The sequence below is a fragment of the Pristiophorus japonicus genome, chromosome 16 (genome assembly GCF_044704955.1).
Source record: "Pristiophorus japonicus isolate sPriJap1 chromosome 16, sPriJap1.hap1, whole genome shotgun sequence".
Taxonomy (NCBI): Eukaryota; Metazoa; Chordata; class Chondrichthyes; family Pristiophoridae; genus Pristiophorus; species Pristiophorus japonicus.
In genome coordinates, this window is record NC_091992.1 from 31,211,246 (window position 1) to 31,231,836 (window position 20,591).

A 20,591-nucleotide genomic window follows, 5' to 3' on the forward strand; every position below is an offset into this window, starting at 1 on the left:
AAAAAAAATCAAAGAGTAAGTTATTATTTAAATGGAGAAAAACTGCAAAGTGCTGCAGTACAGCGGGACCTGGGGGTACTTCTGCATGAAACACAAAAAGTTAGTATGTAGGTACAGCAAGTGATCAGGAAGGCAATGGAATCCTGGCTTTTATTGCAAAAGGGATGGAGTATAAAAGCAGGGAAGTCTTGCTACAGTTATACAGGGTATTGATTAGACCACACCTGGAATACTGCGTACAGTTTTTGGTTTCCATATTTACGAAAGGATATACTTGCTTTGGAGGCAGTTCAGAGAAGGTTCACTAGGTTGATTCCGGAGATGAGGCGGGGTTGACTTATGAGGAAAGGTTGAGTAGGTTGGGCCGCTATTCATTGGAATTCAGAATAATGAGAGGCGATCTTATTGAAATGTATAAGATTATGAGGGGGCTTGACAAGGTGGATGCAGAGAGGATGTTTCCATTTATAGGGGAGACTAGATCTTGAATAAGGGGCTGCCCATTTAAAACTGAGATGAGGAGGAATTTCTTCTCTGAGGGTTGTAAATCTGTGGAATTCGCTGCCTGAGAGCGCTGTGGAAGCTGGGACATTGAATAAATTTAAGCCAGAGAGAGACAGTTTCTTAACCGATCAGGGATTAAGAGGTTATGGGGAGCGGGCAGGAAAGTGGACCTGAGTCCATAATCGGATCAGCCATGATCGTATTAAATGGCAGAGCAGACTGGAGGGGCTGTATGGCCAACTCCTGCCCCTATTATGTTCTTATGTAATTCGCTTTTAAAACCCCAGTTATACCTAATCCAACCAGGTTTAACGTTTAATGGGGTATTTAACAGTGACATTGCCGTGGAAAAACCCAAGTTTTCATCAGTTTCACTGATTGCCGGCTATGGGGGATTGGGGGAGGTCGGGGGGCACAGTGCAGTCAATGTTGGAGCAATGAGTGACTGACGGTAACTTCAGGATTGCCGCATTTAAGAACATAAGAACATAAGAATTAGGAACAGGAGTAGGCCATCTAGCCCCTCGAGCCTGCTCCGCCATTCAATAAGATCATAGCTGATCTGGTCGTGGACTCAGCTCCACTTACCCGCCCTCTCCCCATAACCCTTAATTCTCTTATTGGCTAAAAATCTATCTATCTTTGACTTGAAAACATTCAATGAGCCAGCCTCAACTGCTTCCTTGGGCAGAGAATTCCACAAATTCACAACCCTCTGGGAGAAGAAATTCTTTCTCAACTCGGTTTTAAATTGGCTCCTCCGTATTTTGAGGCTGTGCCCCCTAGTTCTAGTCTCCCTGACCAGTGGAAACGACCTCTCTGCCTCTATCTTGTCTATCCCTTTCATGATTTTAAATGTTTCTCTAAGATCACCCCTCATCCTTCTGAACTCCAACGAGTAAAGACCCAGTCTACTCAATCTATCATCATAAGGTAACCCCCTCATTTCTGGAATCAGCCTAGTGAATCGTCTCTGTACCCCTTCCAAAACTAGTATATCCTTCCTTAAGTAAGGTGACCAAAACTGCACGCAGTACTCCAGGTGCGGCCTTACCAAGACCTTATACAGTTGCAGCAACACCTCCCTGCTTTTGTACTCCATCCCTCTCGCAATGAAGGCCAACATTCCATTCGCCTTCCTGATTACCTGCAAACTAACCTTTTGGGATTCATGCACAAGGACCCCCAGGTCCCTCTGCACCGCAGTATGTTGTAATTTCTCCCCATTCAAATAATATTCCCTTTTACTGTTTTTTTTCCCCAAGGTGGATGACCTCACACTTTCCGACATTGTATTCCATCTGCCAAACCTTAGCCCATTCGCTTAACCTATCCAAATCTCCTTGCAGCCTCTCTGAGTCCTCCACACAACCCGCTTTCCCACTAATCTTAGTGTCATCTGCAAATTTTGTTGCACTACACTCTGTCCCCTCTTCTAGGTCATCTATGTATATTTTAAACAGTTGTGGTCCCAGCACTGATCCCTGTGGCACACCACTAACCACTGATTTCCAACCGGAAAAGGACCCATTTATCCCGACTCTCTGCTTCCTGTTCGCCAGCCAATTCTCTATCCATGCTAATACATTTCCTCTGACTCAGCGTACCTTTATCTTCTGCAGTAATCTTTTGTGTGGCACCTTATCGAATGCCTTTTGGAAATCTAAATACATCACATCCATCGGTACACCTCTCCTCTATCCACCATGCTCATTATATCCTCAAAGAATTCCAGTAAGTTAGTTAAACATGATTTCCCTTTCATGAATCCATGCTGCGTCTGCTTGATTGCACTATTCCTATCTAGATGTCCCGCTATTTCTTCCTTAATGATAGTTTCAAGCATTTTCCCCACTACAGATGTTAAACTAACCGGCCTATAGTTACCTGCCTTTTGCCTGCCCCCTTTTTTAAACAGAGGCGTTACATTAGCTGCTTTCCAATCCGCTGGTACCTCCCCAGAGTCCAGAGAATTTTGGTAGATTATAATGAATGCATCTGCTATAACTTCCGCCATCTCTTTTAATACCCTGGGATGCATTTCATCAGGACCAGGGGACTTGTCTACCTTCAGTCCCATTAGCCTGTCCAGCACTACCCCCCCTAGTGATAGTGATTGTCTCAAGGTCCTCCCTTCCCACATTCCTGTGGCCTGCAAATTTTGGCATGGTTTTTGTGTCTTCCACTGTGAAGACGGAAGCAAAATAATTGTTTAAGGTCTCGGCCATTTCCACATTTCCCATTATTAAATCCCCCTTTTCATCTTCTAAGGGACCAACATTTACTTTAGTCACTCTTTTCCGTTTTATATATCTGTAAAAGCTTTTATTATCTGTTTTTATGTTTTGCGCAAGTTTACCTTCGTAATCTATCTTCCCTTTCTTTATTGCTTTTTTAGTCATTCTTTGCTGTTGCTTAAAATTTTCCCAATCCTCTAGTTTCCCACTAACCTTGGCCACCTTATATGCATTGGTCTTTGATTTGATACTTTCCTTTATTTCCTTGGTTATCCACGGCTGGTTATCCCTTCTCTTGCCGCCCTTCTTTTTCACTGGAATATATTTTTGTTGCGCACTATGAAAGAGCTCCTTAAAAGTCCTCCACTGTTCCTCAATTGTGCCACCGTTTAGTCCTTGTTTCCAGTCTACTTTAGCCAACTCTGCCCTCATTCCACTGTAGTCCCCTTTGTTTAAGCATAGTACGCTCGTTTCTGACACAACTTCCTCATCCTCAATCTGTATTACAAATTCAACCATATTGTGATCACTCATTCCGAGAGGATCTTTTACGAGGAGATCGTTTATTTTTCCTGTCTCATTACACAGGACCAGATCTAAGATGGTTTGCTCCCTTGTAGGTTCTGTTACATACTGTAGTAAGAAACAATCCCGTATGCATTCTATGAATTCCTCCTCCAGGCTACCCCGTGCGATTTGATTTGACCAATCGATATGTAGGTTAAAATCCCCCATGACTACTGCCGTTCCTTTTTCACATGCCTCCATTATTCCCTTGATTATTGTCCGCCCCACCATGAAGTTATTATTTGGGGGCCTATAAACTACGCTGACCAGTGACTTTTTCCCCTTACTATTTCTAATCTCCACCCACAATGATTCAACATTTTGTTCATTGAAGCCAATATCATCCCTCACAACTGCCCTGATATCATCTTTTATTAACAGAGCTACCCCACCTCCTTTCCCTTCTTGTCTATCTTTCTGAATCGTCAGATACCCCTGTATGTTTAATTCCAAGTCTTGGCCACCCTGCAACCATGTTTCTGTAATGGCCACCAAATCATACCCATTTGTAATGATTTGTGCCGTCAACTCATTTACTTTATTTCGAATGCTGCGTGCATTTAGGTAGAGTGTTTTCATCCTAGTTTTTAAACCATGATTTTTAGTTTTGACCCCTCCTGCAGCACTTTTATATTCAGTGGCCCTTTTGGTTTCTTGCCTTTGGTTTCTCTGCTCTCCACTTTTACTCATCTCTTTTCTGTCTTTTTTGTTTTTGTCTCCTTTTTGTTTCCCTCTGTCTCCCTGTATTGGTTCCCATCCCCCTGCCATATTAGTTTAACTCCTCCCCAACAGCACTAGCAAACACTCCCCCTAGGACATTGGTTCCAGTCCTGCCCAAGTGCAGACCGTCCAGTTTGTACCTCCCCCAGAACCTGTTCCAATGCCCCACGAATTTGAATCCCTCCCTGCTGCACCACTGATCAAGCCACGTATTCATCTGTGCTATCCTGCGATTCCTACTCTGACTAGCACGTGGCACTGGTAGCAATCCCGAGATTACTACTTTTGAGGTTCTACTTTTTAATTTAGCTCCTAGCTCCTTAAATTCGTCTCGTAGGACCTCATCCCTTTTTTTTACCTATGTCGTTGGTACCAATGTGCACCACGACAACTGGCTGTTCTCCCTCCCTTTTTAGAATGTCCTGCACTCGCTCGGAGACATCCTTGACCCTTGCACCAGGGAGGCAACATACCATCCTGGAGTCTCAGTTGCGGCCGCAGAAACGCCTATCTATTCCCCTTATGATTGAATCCCCTATCACTATCGCTCTCCCACTCTTTTTCATGCCCTCCTGTACATCAGAGCCAGCCACGGTGCCATGAACTTGGCTGCTGCTGCTCTCCCCTGATGAGTCATCTCCCTCAACAGCACTCAAAGCAGTGTATCTGTTTTGCAGGGGGATGACCAGATGGGAGCCCTGCACTACCTTCTTTGTATTACTCTTCCTGTTGGCCTTCCATTTCCTAGCTGGCTGTGGATCCTTCTCATGCGGTAAGACCAACTCACTACATGTGCCACTTATGTCATTCTCAGCATCGTGGATGCTCCAGAGTGAATCCACCCTCAGCTCCAAATCTGCAACGCGGACCGTCAGGAGATGGAGGCGGATACACTTCTCACACACGTAGTCGTAAGGGACACCGGAAGTGTCCCTGAGTTCCCACATGGTACAGGAGGAGCATAACACGTGACCAAGCTCTCCTGCCATGCCTTATCCCTTAGATACCCTTAAATTGGTAACAGCAATGTTACAGTTTACTTACTGATATAAAAAATAAAAAGAAAAGCTACTCTCCAATCACCAGCCAATCACTTACCCCCTTGGCTGTGACGTCACTTTTTGATTCCTTTCTACTTCTTTGCCTTCTCTCCCCGCTGTAGCTGTACAAGTCCGCCTTCATAGGCCGCTCCGACGCTGCTCCCGCCTCTCACCAACTGCCGCTGCCTGTGGAACACCCGTTGGGCCTTTATAGGCCGCTCCGACGCTGCTCCCGCCTCTCGCCAACTGCCGCTCATTGAGATGCTCATGTGCTACATCCTGAAGACTGGTAAGTTTCAAAGCGGTAATAATAGCGAACGCTGTTCATTTGCTGTTATAACCCACCTTATTAGTCCATTAAGGACTAAGCGGATAGAGAAGCATGGCGGCCTAGCCCAGCAGGCTGAGCGGCCCCTGGCCTGCGAGCACCATCAGAGCAGGCCGGGGAGCAGAAGGAGCAGCGTGGCAGTGTACCACTCCAGGGAGCAGCACGTGCTGGAGCAGGAGAGCAACGGCAGTGAAGAGGGACGTCACCAAGATCCAGGTCGGTGATTGGAGCGTGGGCAGGTACAGCAGGAGCGGCGAGGTCGGGGCGAAGGACCGGCGAGAGATTGTAGAGGGACGTGATCGGGGCCCAGGGACAGCACGGGCCAGCCCACTCTGCGATATATGTGCGCACGAGGTCCATGCAGCAGAGCTTGGTCTCCAGTCATCTTGGTTAACCCTTGCCACTGGACCAAGACCTAGTTCTGTCAAGCCCGTGTGGTGGCTGGTGCACAATGGCCACCACACATTAAAAAAATCCACGCACAGGCATCTTCCACCCTTCAAGATTTAGTTCGGGACCGAGAAATTTAGGTCCTTCATTGAAACACCTGTGAACTTTTTGACGTGGAAGCAAGTCATCCTCGATTCGAGGGACTGCCTAGGATGATGATTACCCACCTCAAATTCCGGCCCATTAATTTATGAATATATATATAATAAACTCTTAGTTTTAGATTTTAAGATGGTATCACGCCATTTGCTGGCATATTCCTTTAATGTCTGCGATACTTGTTGATTAATGCTTTGTTTGCTCAGCAATATTTCAAGGTTTGCAACAACCTTGTGTGATTTTGTTTCTATGGTGACCTGTGCTAATATTTTCACAATGGAAAAGGTCAGCAGTGGTTTCATGTATGCCCGCTTTTATTGTGATTGTTCTTGAAGATTAGGGATGATATTTTTTGAACATCAGTTGATTTTACTTTAAAATGTTCAGATGTAATCATTCTGTAAAATACTGTTTTAACCTTTATGTATACACACAAACCATTATGGTATGATACGAGTGCACTCCTGAGCCTGGAATACAATCCCTCGCCTTTTGTCAGAGCCATGTATGTAATACCCATTAATAGTCAGCACTGTAGCAAAATGGTTTCTACAGTAACCACCCTGATTTTAATGCCATCTTTAACCCGTTAAAGAATTGGTTATCACATTTATTGATAGAAAATTCACGATTTGCTCAGTGTACAGATAGTTAAATCTGGGAGTTTATAACGAGGCAGCCATGTTCTTGAGGGTTTTAGATAAGATAAAAAAATATGAATGAATGTTTAGTGGCTTATAAACATCATTAGAGCGCCCTCAAGTGTCTTGCAGCCTTAAATGCAATGACATAATTTATTTTTTATAATTTTTGATCCCTATTTCTCTTTTCCTCTTGGCTATGGTCTCTCCTCCCCTTCTCTTCCCTTTTCGTGGAGGCATTGATCATCCCATGGGCACCAGTCACCATCCAGTTTGTTGGACAAATAGCTATTATTCATCAGTTAGCCATGACAATGAATGTCAGCAGCTTGCCCACCTGTGCAGGCATTGGAGCTGAGCCCAATCCTGCACTCACCTGATGTACGCACATGCACATTTCCAAGGGGGCCCACTGGATAACGAACAAGGAGCAGGATCCTTGGCTGATTTATCCTCCGACCTCAGGGCATGGAGACCATCTGTACTTGCTACTGCCCTTGCGGAGATTAGATGGCTTAGCGCGGACCAGGGATCGAATCTGGTCTGCACAACTTGTATAAACTTATTGATCCATTAAGACAGCTTCACTTATCTTTTACAGCCAGTTGCTGTTCTGAGCTTTTTGGTCGAAGTTCTTCTTTTCCATTGTTTCTGCTAACAACCACCACCAAGCTCTTCACTGAAACTTTATGCTCCATGAAGTTAGTCGAGATTTCAGAATAAAGGGATTGGGAGCATGATTTCTTAAAATTACCCCTTTTGGGTTGACTTGCAGAATTAATCTGTAGCAGAAATCTGGGTTGACTCAAACGTTCAAAAGACACTTGGGTCAGTTCCTGATGCAACAAAACGTAAAAGAACATGGGTTGGGACAGATGAAAATAAAGTGGATGATAGATTGAACTAAGTCGGCATTTCCCATTTCTATGCTGAAGAGTTTTCTGAAGACCTTGCACTCCTGGTTCATCTTTGGGGAGTATATATTAGAAATTCAGATATGTGCTGTGTGCCCAAATTTCTAATGTGCATTCCCAGTGGGACAGTCAGGGGCGCTAAGTTGGAAAATTATTTTTGATGCTAAATAAGGGTCATAATGAAATTAGTTGACAAGATACAATGGTTTTATAGAATGCTTTCTAATTATTGTTGAATAATCCTGTTAAGTATATTCTATAATTAAACTGGTAAATCTGAACTCCAATGTTGGCTGTTCAAGAGTCAGGAATCCGTTTAAAGACCATATTTGGTTTTACCTTGGTATCTAATTTTGCTAAACTCACGACTTGAGTTTGGATTGACATTCATCCATACCTAATAAAGAATTCTAGTATTTGAGTACAAATGTGAATATTAAATAAACAAACAGTCATATTTAGTTATTAAGTACTGGTTGTTTGCACTATCAAAATATTGACAATTGCGTTTTCCTCCATAATGATTCTCAGCAGGCAGAAGCCATGGCTGACACTATATTTGGAAGTGGAACAGATCAGTGGGTGTGTCCTAATGACAGGCAACTTGCCCTTCGAGCCAAGTGAGTAATTATGCAAATTACATTCCACATTTTACATTTCAAACAAGTTTGAAAATACTTTTGTGTGCTATTTGTTTATGTCTAAATATTTTGGTAGGAAACATACTTTTAGGATTTTCTCTTTTGAATGTTATGCTATCTGGGATGTCTACTTGATTTAAAAAAAAAAATTCTTGCATCTTGCATCTTGCATTTGTCACGTAGTCTGCAGGGAAAATATATGTTACTCTTGAAAGTGTGTCACTTGAAGAGCCATTACATTTGCTTATTGGTGCTCTGGTAATGCCTGACCACCTTCAGACCGATAAAAATTGGGCCTATTACTTGATGGAGGCCCCTGCTGCACCTCTCCACTCCCCGCTACTGGCTGCCTTTTCTGTGCTGCCCATTTCCTTTCTGCCGGTAACCTTTTCTCCTTCTCCCTTGCTGCCCCTGCCAACGGAGCTTGGATTTATATTTTTTTAAAACTGCATTTGTGACTGACTTTTGGAATTTCCTCAAGTGATCATCTGGGCAATACAACCAAACATGCTACTTGCTTCTCAACACTGAGCTTGGAGGGGAATCCTCTATTAAAGTGTGAACTATGAATATGGCAACACATGGAAATGATGACGACGAACAGACAGGTCTATCAAACCTGTTCTATACTGACATGATGCAATTTACGCTCATCATGGACTACCTCCCCTCCCCCCCCCCCCCCCCCCCCATCAGCCAACCATGCAATTTCCTGAGAGATGCAAAAAAAAAAGTTGGGCTTTTCTGCTCATCCAATACTGGATGTTGGACAAAACAGAAGCAGCAGAGGGGTTGAGGGGGCTGGTGGGAAGTTCGAGCTGGGTGTTGTCAGTGTACATGTGGAACCTGATGTTACTTGAGGGGCAGCAGATAGGTGAGAAATAGAATGGGGGTCCAGGTATATATCGTTGGGGGATTTCAGAGGTATTGGTGAGGGAGTAGGAAGAGAAACCATTGCAGGGGTTTCTCTGGCTATGACTGGATATATAGGAATGGAACCAAGCGAGCGCAGTCTCACCCAACTGAATGACAGGAGTGTTGTTGGAGGAGGATGGTGTGGTCAACTGTGTCAAAGGTTGCAGACCAGTTGAGAAGGAAGTAATTTGTAATTTTGATAACTGCTGTTGCAGTGTTTGGGAGGCGACAACGCACTCAAGGACTTTGGAGAGGAAAGGGAGGTTGGAGATGGGGTGTTAGTTTGCAAGGACTGAGGGGTAATGATTGGGTTTTTTGGATGAGGGGTGATGACAGCAGAACTGAAGGGGAGGGGGACAGTACCTAAGGAGAGTGAATTGTTAACAATAACCGCTAACATGGGGGGGCCAGGAGTTTGGTGGGAATAGTGTCAAGGGAGCAGGAGGTTGGTTTCGTGGACAAGGTGAGCTCGGAGAGGGCATGAGGGGAGATCGGAGAGAAAGTAAAGATGGATGCGAGTTCAGGGGTAGGGCAAGGGGGAGCCAAAGTGTCATACCGAGTATTTTTAATGATCCCTTCTAGCAAGTCAAGCTAATGGACTTGTAATTCCCTGGTTCTGACTTATTGCCCTTATAAAATATTGCCACCACATGGTCCTTTCTCCAGTCCATGGAAACAATCCAACATCCTTGTGAGCTGTCAAATATATGAGCAAGTAGATGACCTAGTGAAGCTCCCATTTCTTTGAGCACCCTTGGTTGGGCTGCCGGTCCTGACAGCATACAATCAGTTTTGAAACCCTTTATTCTAGCCAGGGCTAAATCCACATTCACATTGACACTTTCAACTTTGTCATCGACGATGGGGCAGATTTTGTGGTCTGCGGCTTACCGACGGTTTACGCTGCCGGCATCCGATTAGAATGCGAACTTGCCCAATTGGGGGCCTTCCTTTGTGAACTTGCTCTCTGACCCTGCAAACTAGTCCTTGCAAACTAACACCTCATCTCCAAACTCCCTTTCCTCTCCAAAGACCTTGAACGCGTTGTCGCCTCCCAAACACTGCAACAGCAGTTATCAAAGTTACAAATTGCTTCCTTCTCAACTCGAGGGCAGCCTAATGGCCCACGGATCGCAGGGGTGCAGCGTGTGCGGAAACGCACCAAGGATCACATGGGCCTGGTGCTCCAATCAGTACACTGAAGGGAAAGTGCCCACCTTCAACACTGGTAACTTTCTTTACATTGCATTTCACCGAATGCATTTCAACTCTTGTTTACCCGGATTGTTTGGGGATTCAGCAACTTTGGGGAAACAAATTTTCCAATGGGGCGAATTTACTAACTGCAACAATGGAACAGAAAGTTTAATTGAACTGTTGGCTAAGATAGATTGGCGAATGATACTTAAGGGGTTGACAGTGGATGGGCAATGGCAGACATTTAGAGACCGCATGGATGAATTACAAAAATTGTACATTCCTGTCTGGCCTAAAAATAAAAAAGGGAAGGTGGCTCAACCGTGGCTATCTAGGGAAATCAGGGATAGTATTAAAGCCAAGGAAGTGGCATACAAATTGGCCAGAAATAGCAGCGAATCTGGGGACTGGGAGAAATTTAGAACTCAGCAAAGGAGGACAAAGGGTTTGATTAGGGCAGGGAACATGGAGTACGAGAAGAAGCTTGCAGGGAACATTAAGGCGGATTGCAAAAGTTTCTATAGATATGTAAAGAGAAAAAGGTTAGTAAAGACAAATGTAGGTCCCCTGCAGTCAGAATCAGGGGAAGTCATAACGGGGAACAAAGAAATGGCAGACCAATTGAACAAGTACTTTGGTTCAGTATTCACTAAGGAGGACACAAACAACCTTCCGGATATAAAAGGGGGCAGAGGGTCTAGTAAGGAGGAGGAACTGAGGGAAATCTTTATTAGTCGGGAAATTGTGTTGGGGAAATTGATGGGTTTGAAGGCCGATAAATCCCCAGGGCCTGATGGACTGCATCCCAGAGTACTTAAGGAGGTGGCCTTGGAAATAGCGGATGCATTGACAGTCATTTTCCAACATTCCATTGACTCTGGATCAGTTCTTATCGAGTGGAGGGTAGCCAATGTAACCCCACTTTTTAAAAAAGGAGGGAGAGAGAAAGCAGGGAATTATAGACCGGTCAGCCTGACCTCAGTAGTGGGTAAAATGATGGAATCAATTATTAAGGATGTCATAGCAGCGCATTTGGAAAATGGTGACATGATAGGTCCAAGTCAGCATGGATTTGTGAAAGGGAGATCATGCTTGACAAATCTTCTGGAATTTTTTGAGGATGTTTCCAGTAAAGTGGACAAAGGAGAACCAGTTGATGTGGTATATTTGGACTTTCAGAAGGCTTTCGACAAGGTCCCACACAGGAGATTAATGTGCAAAGTTAAAGCACATGGGATTGGGGGTAGTGTGCTGACGTGGATTGAGAACTGGTTGTCAGACAGGAAGCAAAGAGTAGGAGTAAATGGGTACTTTTCAGAATGGTAGGCGGTGACTAGTGGGGTACCGCAATGTTCTGTGCTGGGGCCCCAGCTGTTTACATTGTACATTAATGATTTAGACGAGGGGATTAAATGTAGTATCTCCAAATTTGCGGATGACACTAAGTTGGGTGGCAGTGTGAGCTGCGAGGAGGATGCTATGAGGCTGCAGAGTGACTTGGATAGGTTAGGTGAGTGGGCAAATGCGTGGCAGATGAAGTATAATGTGGATAAATGTGAGGTTATCCACTTTGGTGGTAAAAACAGAGAGACAGACTATTATCTGAATGGTGACAGATTAGGAAAAGGGAAGGTGCAACGAGACCTGGGTGTCATGGTACATCAGTCATTGAAGGTTGGCATGCAGGTACAGCAGGCGGTTAAGAAAGCAAATGGCATGTTGGCCTTCATAGCGAGGGGATTTGAGTACAGGGGCAGGGAGGTGTTGCTACAGTTGTACAGGCCATTGGTGAGGCCACACCTGGAGTATTGTGTACAGTTTTGGTCTCCTAACTTGAGGAAGGACATTCTTGCTATTGAGGGAGTGCAGCGAAGATTCACCAGACTGATTCCCGGGATGGTGGGACTGACCTAACAAGAAAGACTGGATCAACTGGGCTTGTATTCAGAAGAGTGAGAGGGGACCTCATAGAAACGTTTAAAATTCTGACGGGTTTGGACAGGTTGGATGCAGGAAGAATGTTCCCAATGTTGGGGAAGTCCAGAATCAGGGGTCACAGTCTAAGGATAAGGGGTAAGCCATTTAGGACCGAGATGAGGAGAAACTTCTTCACCCAGAGAGTGGTGAACCTGTGTAATTCTCAACCACAGAACGTTTTTGAGGCCAATTCACTAAATATATTCAAAAGGGAGTTAGATGAAGTCCTCACTACTCGGGGGATCAAGGGGTATGGCGTGAAAGCAGGAAAGTGGTACTGAAGTTTCATGTTCAGTCATGAACTCATTGAATGGCGGTGCAGGCTAGAAGGGCTGAATGGCCTACTCCTGCACCTATTTTCTATGTTTCTATGTTCGGGCTGTGCGTTCAATTATTATTTGTCTGTAACTCTTCCTCCATTCATTGGGTGTCCATTCCACCCCTTCAGTTTCTGAGTCCGGATGGCCAATCCCGAACTGTTTGACTGGGTTCTGTCGTCCATTTTGAGAGTTTTATCGGACTTTCTTCATTCGCCGGTGACTATTGGACATTCCAACACAACTATCCCACTCATATCTCACCCACCAACACACTCCTGCCCTGTGTTCACAGCATGCCACTTCTCACACTGACGGGACATGACAAAGAACCATGAGCTCTTCACTCATGGATCCAAACTGATGCTGTCCGCAGAGATCAGTCAGCTTCACCCAGCCACTCTTTAGCGGAATTCCCGTGTGGGCCCCTTAACCAAGCGATCAGTTGGAATTCATTTCTCCTGAAAATCGTTCACTTCGTGTTCCCGAGGTCAATACAATTGGCCGCAGTCGCTGGTGCTGCACATGTGTCTATACAGAGACTCACACACGGAAACACACACAAAACACAACTCCTCCACATTCACGCTAACTGATTTTGTCCCGAATCTTGCAATGTTTTAAATTCCGTTACATTTGTATCCGGGTAAACTGTAGTTCCAAAATGAATCAGTCTCTCTCTCTCGCTCTCAAACCAACCTAAAAAATTATTTGGGAATTAACTCGTAAATCTAATTGAAGAATTAGAGTTCTGATATATCGTTCAAGCTCTGTGAAATTTCATATAAAATAACATGGACAGGTGATATAAACATAAATACAACAGAGCCCAAACAGTATTACAATTCATCACATCACATTCTGGAGCTAATAGAATGAGTAACTGTCTCTATCTAATTGCCTTATGCTGATGCAGGCCATGTGCCTATTTGCATCAACCGTAATATTTTGGTACGCAATTGGTGGGCAAATAGCCCAACTCTGCACCAGCAATTGGGATTTCCAAGGCGGTGCGGATCATCTGTCGAGGCGTAATTTGACAAATCACAAGTTTTGGATTTTCTGCATGCGCAAAATCCCAGACTTGCCGTCCATTTCAAAGGCTCTAAGACTCTAAGAATACGCCGTCATGCCCACTGAAAATTCTGGCCTGATATATTATTGGTAATTCAACATTGTTTTCTATAGTGAAGACTGATCCAAAGTAGCCATTTAAAACTTCTACCATATCCTGGGAGTCTTCCTGAATCTACTCAGAGAAACCCTTCAATAGCCCTCTGACTCCTAACATAGCTGAAAAGCACTGTCATTGTTCTCACAGCTATTCGCAATCATCTTCTCCATTCTCCATTTAGCTGCTCTGGTAGCAGCTTTTGTTGCCTTGGCTGAGATTGATACCTATCCCTATTATCCTCAGAACTGATTTTTCTTTAATACAAAAGCAAAATACTGCGGATACTGGAATCTGAAATAAAAACAGAAAATACTTGAAATCTCAACGGGTCAGGCAGCATCTGTGGAAAGAAAAACAGTTAACATTTCAGGTCGATGACCCTCGAAGTTCTGACGAAGGGTCGTCAACCCAAAACGTTAACTCTGTTTTTCTCTCCACAGATGCTGCCTGACCCACTGAAATTTCTAGCATTTTCGGTTTTTATTGCTTTTTCTTTAAGCGTGGAAGCCTATTTTTGCTCTTGCACAAGACCCGTTGTCTAATTTGACTCTGTTTTACTAAATGCCCTCCTTTTGGGCCCAAGTTTCGAGCCGCGCCTAGAACGGCGCAGTCCCGACCTGGACGCCCGTTTTTCGCGCCACAAAGTGCGCCTAAAAAAGCCCTCCGTATTCTCCACCTCTCTGCAGATCCTCTGTCCCTCAGCGCAGCGCAGCAGGAGCTGTAGGGGGCGGAGCCAGGTCCCTGCGCTGAAAACAGTGCCGGGACCTCTGCACATGCGCGCTACAGTGGGCACACAAGGGCAGTAGCTCCAGGCGCCCGAAACTGTGTGGGAGGGGCCCGAATCACACAGCCCCCAGCCCTGGCCGAATGGCCTCACTGGGGCTGCGTGAATAAGGCTCCTCCCACGGCCAGCTCCTGCTTCTTCCCGACCCGACTCGGCTTCCGCTTCCTGCTCCCCCCCGACTGGACCCGACCCAATCCGACTCCCACTCCCGCTTCCCCCCGACTGGACCCGACCCGACTCCCGCTCCCGCTCCCCCCCGACTGGACCCGACCCGACCCGACTCCTGCTCCCGCTCCCCCCCGACTGGACCCGACCCGACCCGACTCCCGCTCCCGCTCCCCCCCGACTGGACCCGACCTGACCCGACTCCCGCTCCCCCCCGACTGGACCCGACCTGACTCCCGCTCCCGCTCCCCCCCGACTGACCCGACCCGACCCGACTCCCGCTCCCGCTCCCGCTCCCCCCCGTCTGGACCCGACCCGACCCCCGCTCCTGCTCCCCCCCGACTGGACCCGACCCAACTCACGCTTCCCGCTCCCCCCCGACTGGACCTGACCCGACTCCCGCTCCCCCCGACTGGACCCGACCCGATTTGACTCCTGCTCCCGCCCCCCCCCCCCCCCCCGGACTGGACCCGACCCGACTCCCGCTACCGCTCCCCCCCGACTGGACCCGACCCGACCCAACTCCTGCACCCGCTCTCCAACCCCACCCCCGACTGGACCCTACCCGACCTGACTCCCACTTCCCGCTCCCCCCCGACTGGACCCGACCCGACCCGACTCCCGCTGTCGCACCCGCTCCCCCCCCCGGGACTGGACCCGACCCGACTCCCGCTCCCTCCCGACTGGACCCGACCCAACCCGACCCGACTCCCGCTCCCGCACCTGCTCTCCCCACCCACCCCCCCCCCCCTGACTGGACTGGACCCGACCCGACTCCCACCCCCGCCCCCGGAGTGGATCCGACCTGACCTCCCTCTCCCTGACCTGACCTCTCCCTCCCTCCCTCTCCCCCTCCCTCCCTCCCTCCCTCCCCGACCTGACCTCCTCTCTCCCTCCCTCCCGACCCGACCCGACCCGACCCAACGCCACCTACCTGTAAATCTGGTGCTGGGGACGGGCCCTGCCCGAAGTCTCGGGCCCGTCCCGTTCAGCCTTTGGTCCCGACGGCAAACCGCTGCCTGAAAGGCCTGCCTGAAGCACTTTCACACAGGTAGGAACATGGTTTATTTAATCTTTTCTTTGCTTATAAATTTTTATTCAGGTTGGATTTATTTGCATAATATTTGTTTAAGTATAACTAAGGATTTATTGTAGAATTTAATGACTTCCCTTCCCCCCCCCCCCCTCGTTCCCGACGCCTAATTTGTAACCTGCGCCTGATTTTTTAATGTGTAGACAAGGTTTTTTCAAGCCTACAAAAATCTTCACTTACTCTATTCTAAGTTAGTTTGGAGTACGTTTTCACTGTGGAAACTTTGAAATCAGGCGTCAGTGGCCGGACACGCCACCTTTTGAAAAAAAAATTCTGTTCCAAAGTGAAACTGTTCTACCTGACTAGAACTGCAGAAAACTAAATGTGGAGAATTCCGATTTCTAAGATACTCCTTTCTACACCAGTTGCTCCTAAAAAATCAGGAGCAAATCATGTGGAAACTTCGGGCCTTAAACTCTACAATGACACACACGACTTCCTTTTGCATTTGGATAGTTTTGAAGGCAACACATTTTTCTTGCGTGTTGATAATGGCCCCATTTAGTAGGGCTGCCTAATGAACCTGATTCAAGTCATCAACTTAGAGTTGGCAATTATAATACAACTGGATTATACACTACTGGGGATGCTCTCTTGTTAAACTTGTTTGGGGAGGAGTTGAACTGATGTAAACTTACAGCCACATCCTCCCCTTGCTCTTGCTTTTGTTCCTAGCTGCCCTGAGCAACAATTACTTTCCCCCATTCATGCTCTCCTGCTGTTTTTCATGACTCCTACATTGAATACCCATACCTTTTCACCCACTGCTGACCTACCCTCAAGCAAGCGCCTACAACTTCCTGACCCGAACCTGGAAACCAGTTTTCATTTTTTTTTAAAAACACTTTACACTTTTACTAAGATAATAAAAGAGCAGTAATCATTTTATAATTTCATGGCCTGTTTCTGGCCATAGAACTGTATTCAAAGCTATCAGTTTTCTCAATGGCATTTCACAATCACATCCCCTTGTTCTCAGTATCCCCTCTCCGCAGTGTTCCTATCTTCTGCAACCACTCCATCGCACCCCAGAAAACCCCTCCCACCACTTTCACATTCCCATCCCATCACACTCAAACTCCAGGACCCCTCTCTTACTACACTGCCATCTACAAACCTCCCTTCCACAGCCCAACCAAACCACATCAGTGTCTGCCTAAAATGATGTACTAATTCACCATTTATGGAAAGAGAAGAAATTCAAATCAATTTTTTAAAGTAATATTTTAAGAATACTTGATGTTTTCAACATCAACAAGGAATATCAAAAGGAGCGGTTAAACCAAATTTGGAAAAGAGTGGTGCTGACTAAAATATGACTTTATTGCACATATATAACTTCTGTCTGAAAAACTAGACATTAGTTTTTTTTTCCAGCTACAATACCTGTACTACAAAGCTAGTGGGGGAGACTTGAGTTCAATCCCAGTCACGGTTACTGTTCACACTTGGCCTCCTGGAGGATTGGATTTTAGATTTGGTAAAGTCATCTGAGCATGGAAGGGGTTTTCTCTGCAACTGCAAAACACCCTCAACTGGATATGTGATCTGGCTATGTTTGTGAAGACGTCAGTAGCTTAGGCTTCGCTGCTCTCCTGATTGATTTATTTGTGTGTTTGTTGGGAAAAAAAGAAACAAACTGTGTGATCTCTTTGCAATAGGCTCAAAACTGGCTGGTCTGTACACACCAATGAGACAGACAAACAGCGGCAAAATCAGATGCTAACGAAGAATGAAGTTGAAATGATCCTCAATGTCATCAAAAAAGCAGAGGGACTGGAGCTGATGGAACAGAAACGGGTTGGGTATGCCAAAATCTTTTTAACAAAATACATTTACAGTCATTATTGTTTAAACAATCTAGTAACATCGCCCTGTCACTCTGTTTTGTGGTAAAACCACCATGATGTGGCAGGACATCTGATATGATACGCCTCGCACTGTTTCCTGAATGGCACCCAAAAATGTCACTATAAAGGAAGCCAACCAATTAAACAAAAAAACAGGGCAGACGCGTGTGCTGGAAATCAAGCTGGTGCTTCATTATCATATTCAGAAGTTGGTGTGGAAGGGTTCCGTGCTATTTTCAACCCCAGGGACATGTTGGACACTGAATCATTGTCTATCATTTACATAAATGATTGATAGCAAATTGGGGGGCGGGGGGATGTATAGTCAATATTGTGACAAAATACAAGATGATAAACTTGCAGAGTGGTCATGTAAATACCAAATGAATCTCCAGCTGGATATGTGTGAGGTGGTGCATTTTAGTAGGAGGGCTAAGGAGGCTGCATAATCCTTGAAAAATAAAAGTCCAAAGGTGGCACAGACTCACAAATCCTTAAAAGTAGCAACATGGGTTTAAAACATCCATTAAAAGAAATTGCAAACAAAGCACTGGGGTTCATTACTAGACAATTCGAATTCAAAAGCTTGAGAAGTTATGTTAAACTTGTATAGAACCTTGCTTGGACTACACTTGGAATACTGTGCACAGTTCTGGTCTCCCTATTACAAAAAGGAAATAGAGGCAGTGGAGAAGGTGCACATTTTTTTTTTTTTTACAAGGCTGATACCAAAACTAAGAGGTTTATAACCATCAGGAAAGATGGACAGGCTGGGGCGCTTTCCGAGAGAGCGAGAGGAGGAGCTTGAGGGGTTACTTAAAATTATTCTTTAAAATTATGAAGGGGTTGATAGGATAGGATAGACATAGCGAAGATGTCACTTGTGGGGTAATCCAAAACTGGGGCAATTAATATAAGATAGTTACCAATAAATCCAATAAAGAATTCAGGAGAAACTTCTTTACCTGGAGGGTTAGTATGCGCAATTTGCTACCAAATGGAACCATTGAGACAAATAGCATAATTCCATTAAAGGGTAGCTTGATAAGCACATGAGGGAGAAAGGAATCGGAGGTAATGCTGATAGGGTTACAGGAAGTAGGGCGAGAGGAACTTGTGGAGCATAAACCGAGGCCCTCTCAAGTGGACATAAAAGGTCCCAGGGCACTATTTCGAAGAAGAGCAGAGGAGTTATCCCCGGTGTCCTGACCAATATTTATCCCTCAATCAACATAACAACCCCCCCGCCCCCCCAAATTATCTGCTCATTATCACATTGCTGTTTGTGGGAGCTTGCTGTGCACAAATTGGCTCCTGCGTTTCTTACATTACAACAGTGACTCCACTCCAAAGGTATTTCATTGGCTGTGAAGTGCTTTGCGACGCCTGGTGAAAAGCACTATATAATTATATAATTGCAAGTCCTTTTAAACACTGGCATAGACCAGTTGGGCTGAATGGCGTGTTTCTGTGCTGTAATTCTAAGTAATGCCAGTGGAAGGAGCAAGACTACAGATGGATCTGCAGCTGCTTTAGAATAAGTTTATGGTCAATTTGAAAAGAGTCCATGATCAGCAAAATTGAGAATTTATCATGTCTTCCTCTTCCCCCTCCATTGAAAATATTTGTCTACTTTCACTCTACCCTTCTGGTGAGGTCATTGAACTTCTTTCGGTTTTGCAGCCATGTCTTGGGAACTAAGCTCGTGGCGTTAACCCTCTCTGTGACTGCTTCCCACTGTGCCCCCCCCTCCCCCCCCGGGAAAGAGGATCTTGCTCTTCCTGTCCAGTGCTTCCTAGGTGCCCTCTCTAGACCTCTTGCAGCCATTTCTTTCCTTGCAAGCATTCCCTGCTGTCTGCAGCCAGAGTCCCCTTGAAAAGGTGTTGGTTGCCTTAAAGTGGCGTCAGTCAAGCCAAATTTTCTTCCCCGCCCCCTCCCACCTACCAGCAGGTGCAGAACCAGTGAACAGCGTGGGTAGTGCTGGCTGCATGACAATGAGCTGCCGGCATCAATTTAACGTGGTCCCTTCGTCAATGTGAACAGTGTGTCCTTTTATAGCATTGATTACAATGAAGAGGGGGAGGAAAAACAGATAAAGGTCAGGAGCCAGATATGCTACATACGAGTACAAAAAATTTACGATTGTTCGGGTTCATTTATATGCACCGCAAAAACCATAATTATTCTTGAGGAGCAAACTTGTATCAAACGCTTTGATAGTTCCAGGGCATAAGCTTCGAAGTTGTAAGTAACTGCCAATTTTGTAACGACTTGAAGCAAATGACAAGGTTGAAGCTCAAATGAACCCTATCTTCAGAGCTGGATTCATGCCGCCATCTGCTGGAGAAGGTGGTGTAGAACCAACACTAAGAACACAGACTGAAAATGTGTTTAGCATGTGAAATGCATAAAACAAAATACTGAAGTGATGGACAAAAATCCAGGGAATTTTTGAACCCAGGTACGAATTAAGTTATTTGTGAAGGCGTATCTGAACCTGAATTAAATGGTTTCATTGTAGGTAGTAAAACAAAACTTTAGCTTTCCGTAACCATATTGTTTAACCAAAATGAAACAATTTGTTATTTGGTGAAACTTCTACTTTTCTAACAACAACCATCTTCTCATTTCCTGCTCCATCATCAACAGCTGCTCTTCTGCCATTATCCCCTCTATAAACTTCCTCCCTCAGCACTTCCATCTTGTTATCTCCTTCCCTGCTTGTTCCTTCTCCTCTGTCCACTGTCCTGTGCAATCATCATCATCATAGGCAGTCTCTCGGAATCGAGGAAGACTTGCTTCCACTCTTAAAATGAGTTCTTAGGGGGCTGAACAGTCCAATACGAGAGCCACAGTCCCTGTCACAGGTGGGACAGATAGTCGTTGCGGGGAAAGGGTGGGTGGGACAGTTTTGCCACACACTCTTTCCATGCTCTCGGTGATTCTTTGGCCAGGGACTCCCAGGTGTCAGTGGGGAT

The 20,591-nt window shown here is 45.6% G+C and overlaps 1 protein-coding gene across 4 annotated transcripts in view; it reads left to right on the forward strand.

Annotated features, from left to right (window-relative positions):
- The window catches only part of LOC139226422 (rab effector Noc2-like), a 300,066-nt gene that overhangs the window by 122,612 nt on the left and 156,863 nt on the right, over positions 1-20,591 (forward strand). For 3 of the 4 annotated variants that reach the window (XM_070857183.1, XM_070857186.1, XM_070857184.1), the window contains exons 2-4: positions 5,191-5,357; positions 8,032-8,120; positions 17,425-17,568. In XM_070857183.1, coding sequence (XP_070713284.1) covers positions 8,044-8,120; positions 17,425-17,568 — 221 coding nt within the window. In that variant the 5' untranslated portion in view covers positions 5,191-5,357; positions 8,032-8,043. The remainder of the gene's footprint in view (positions 1-5,190; positions 5,358-8,031; positions 8,121-17,424; positions 17,569-20,591) is intronic. The other variant, XM_070857185.1, reaches the window with a different exon arrangement.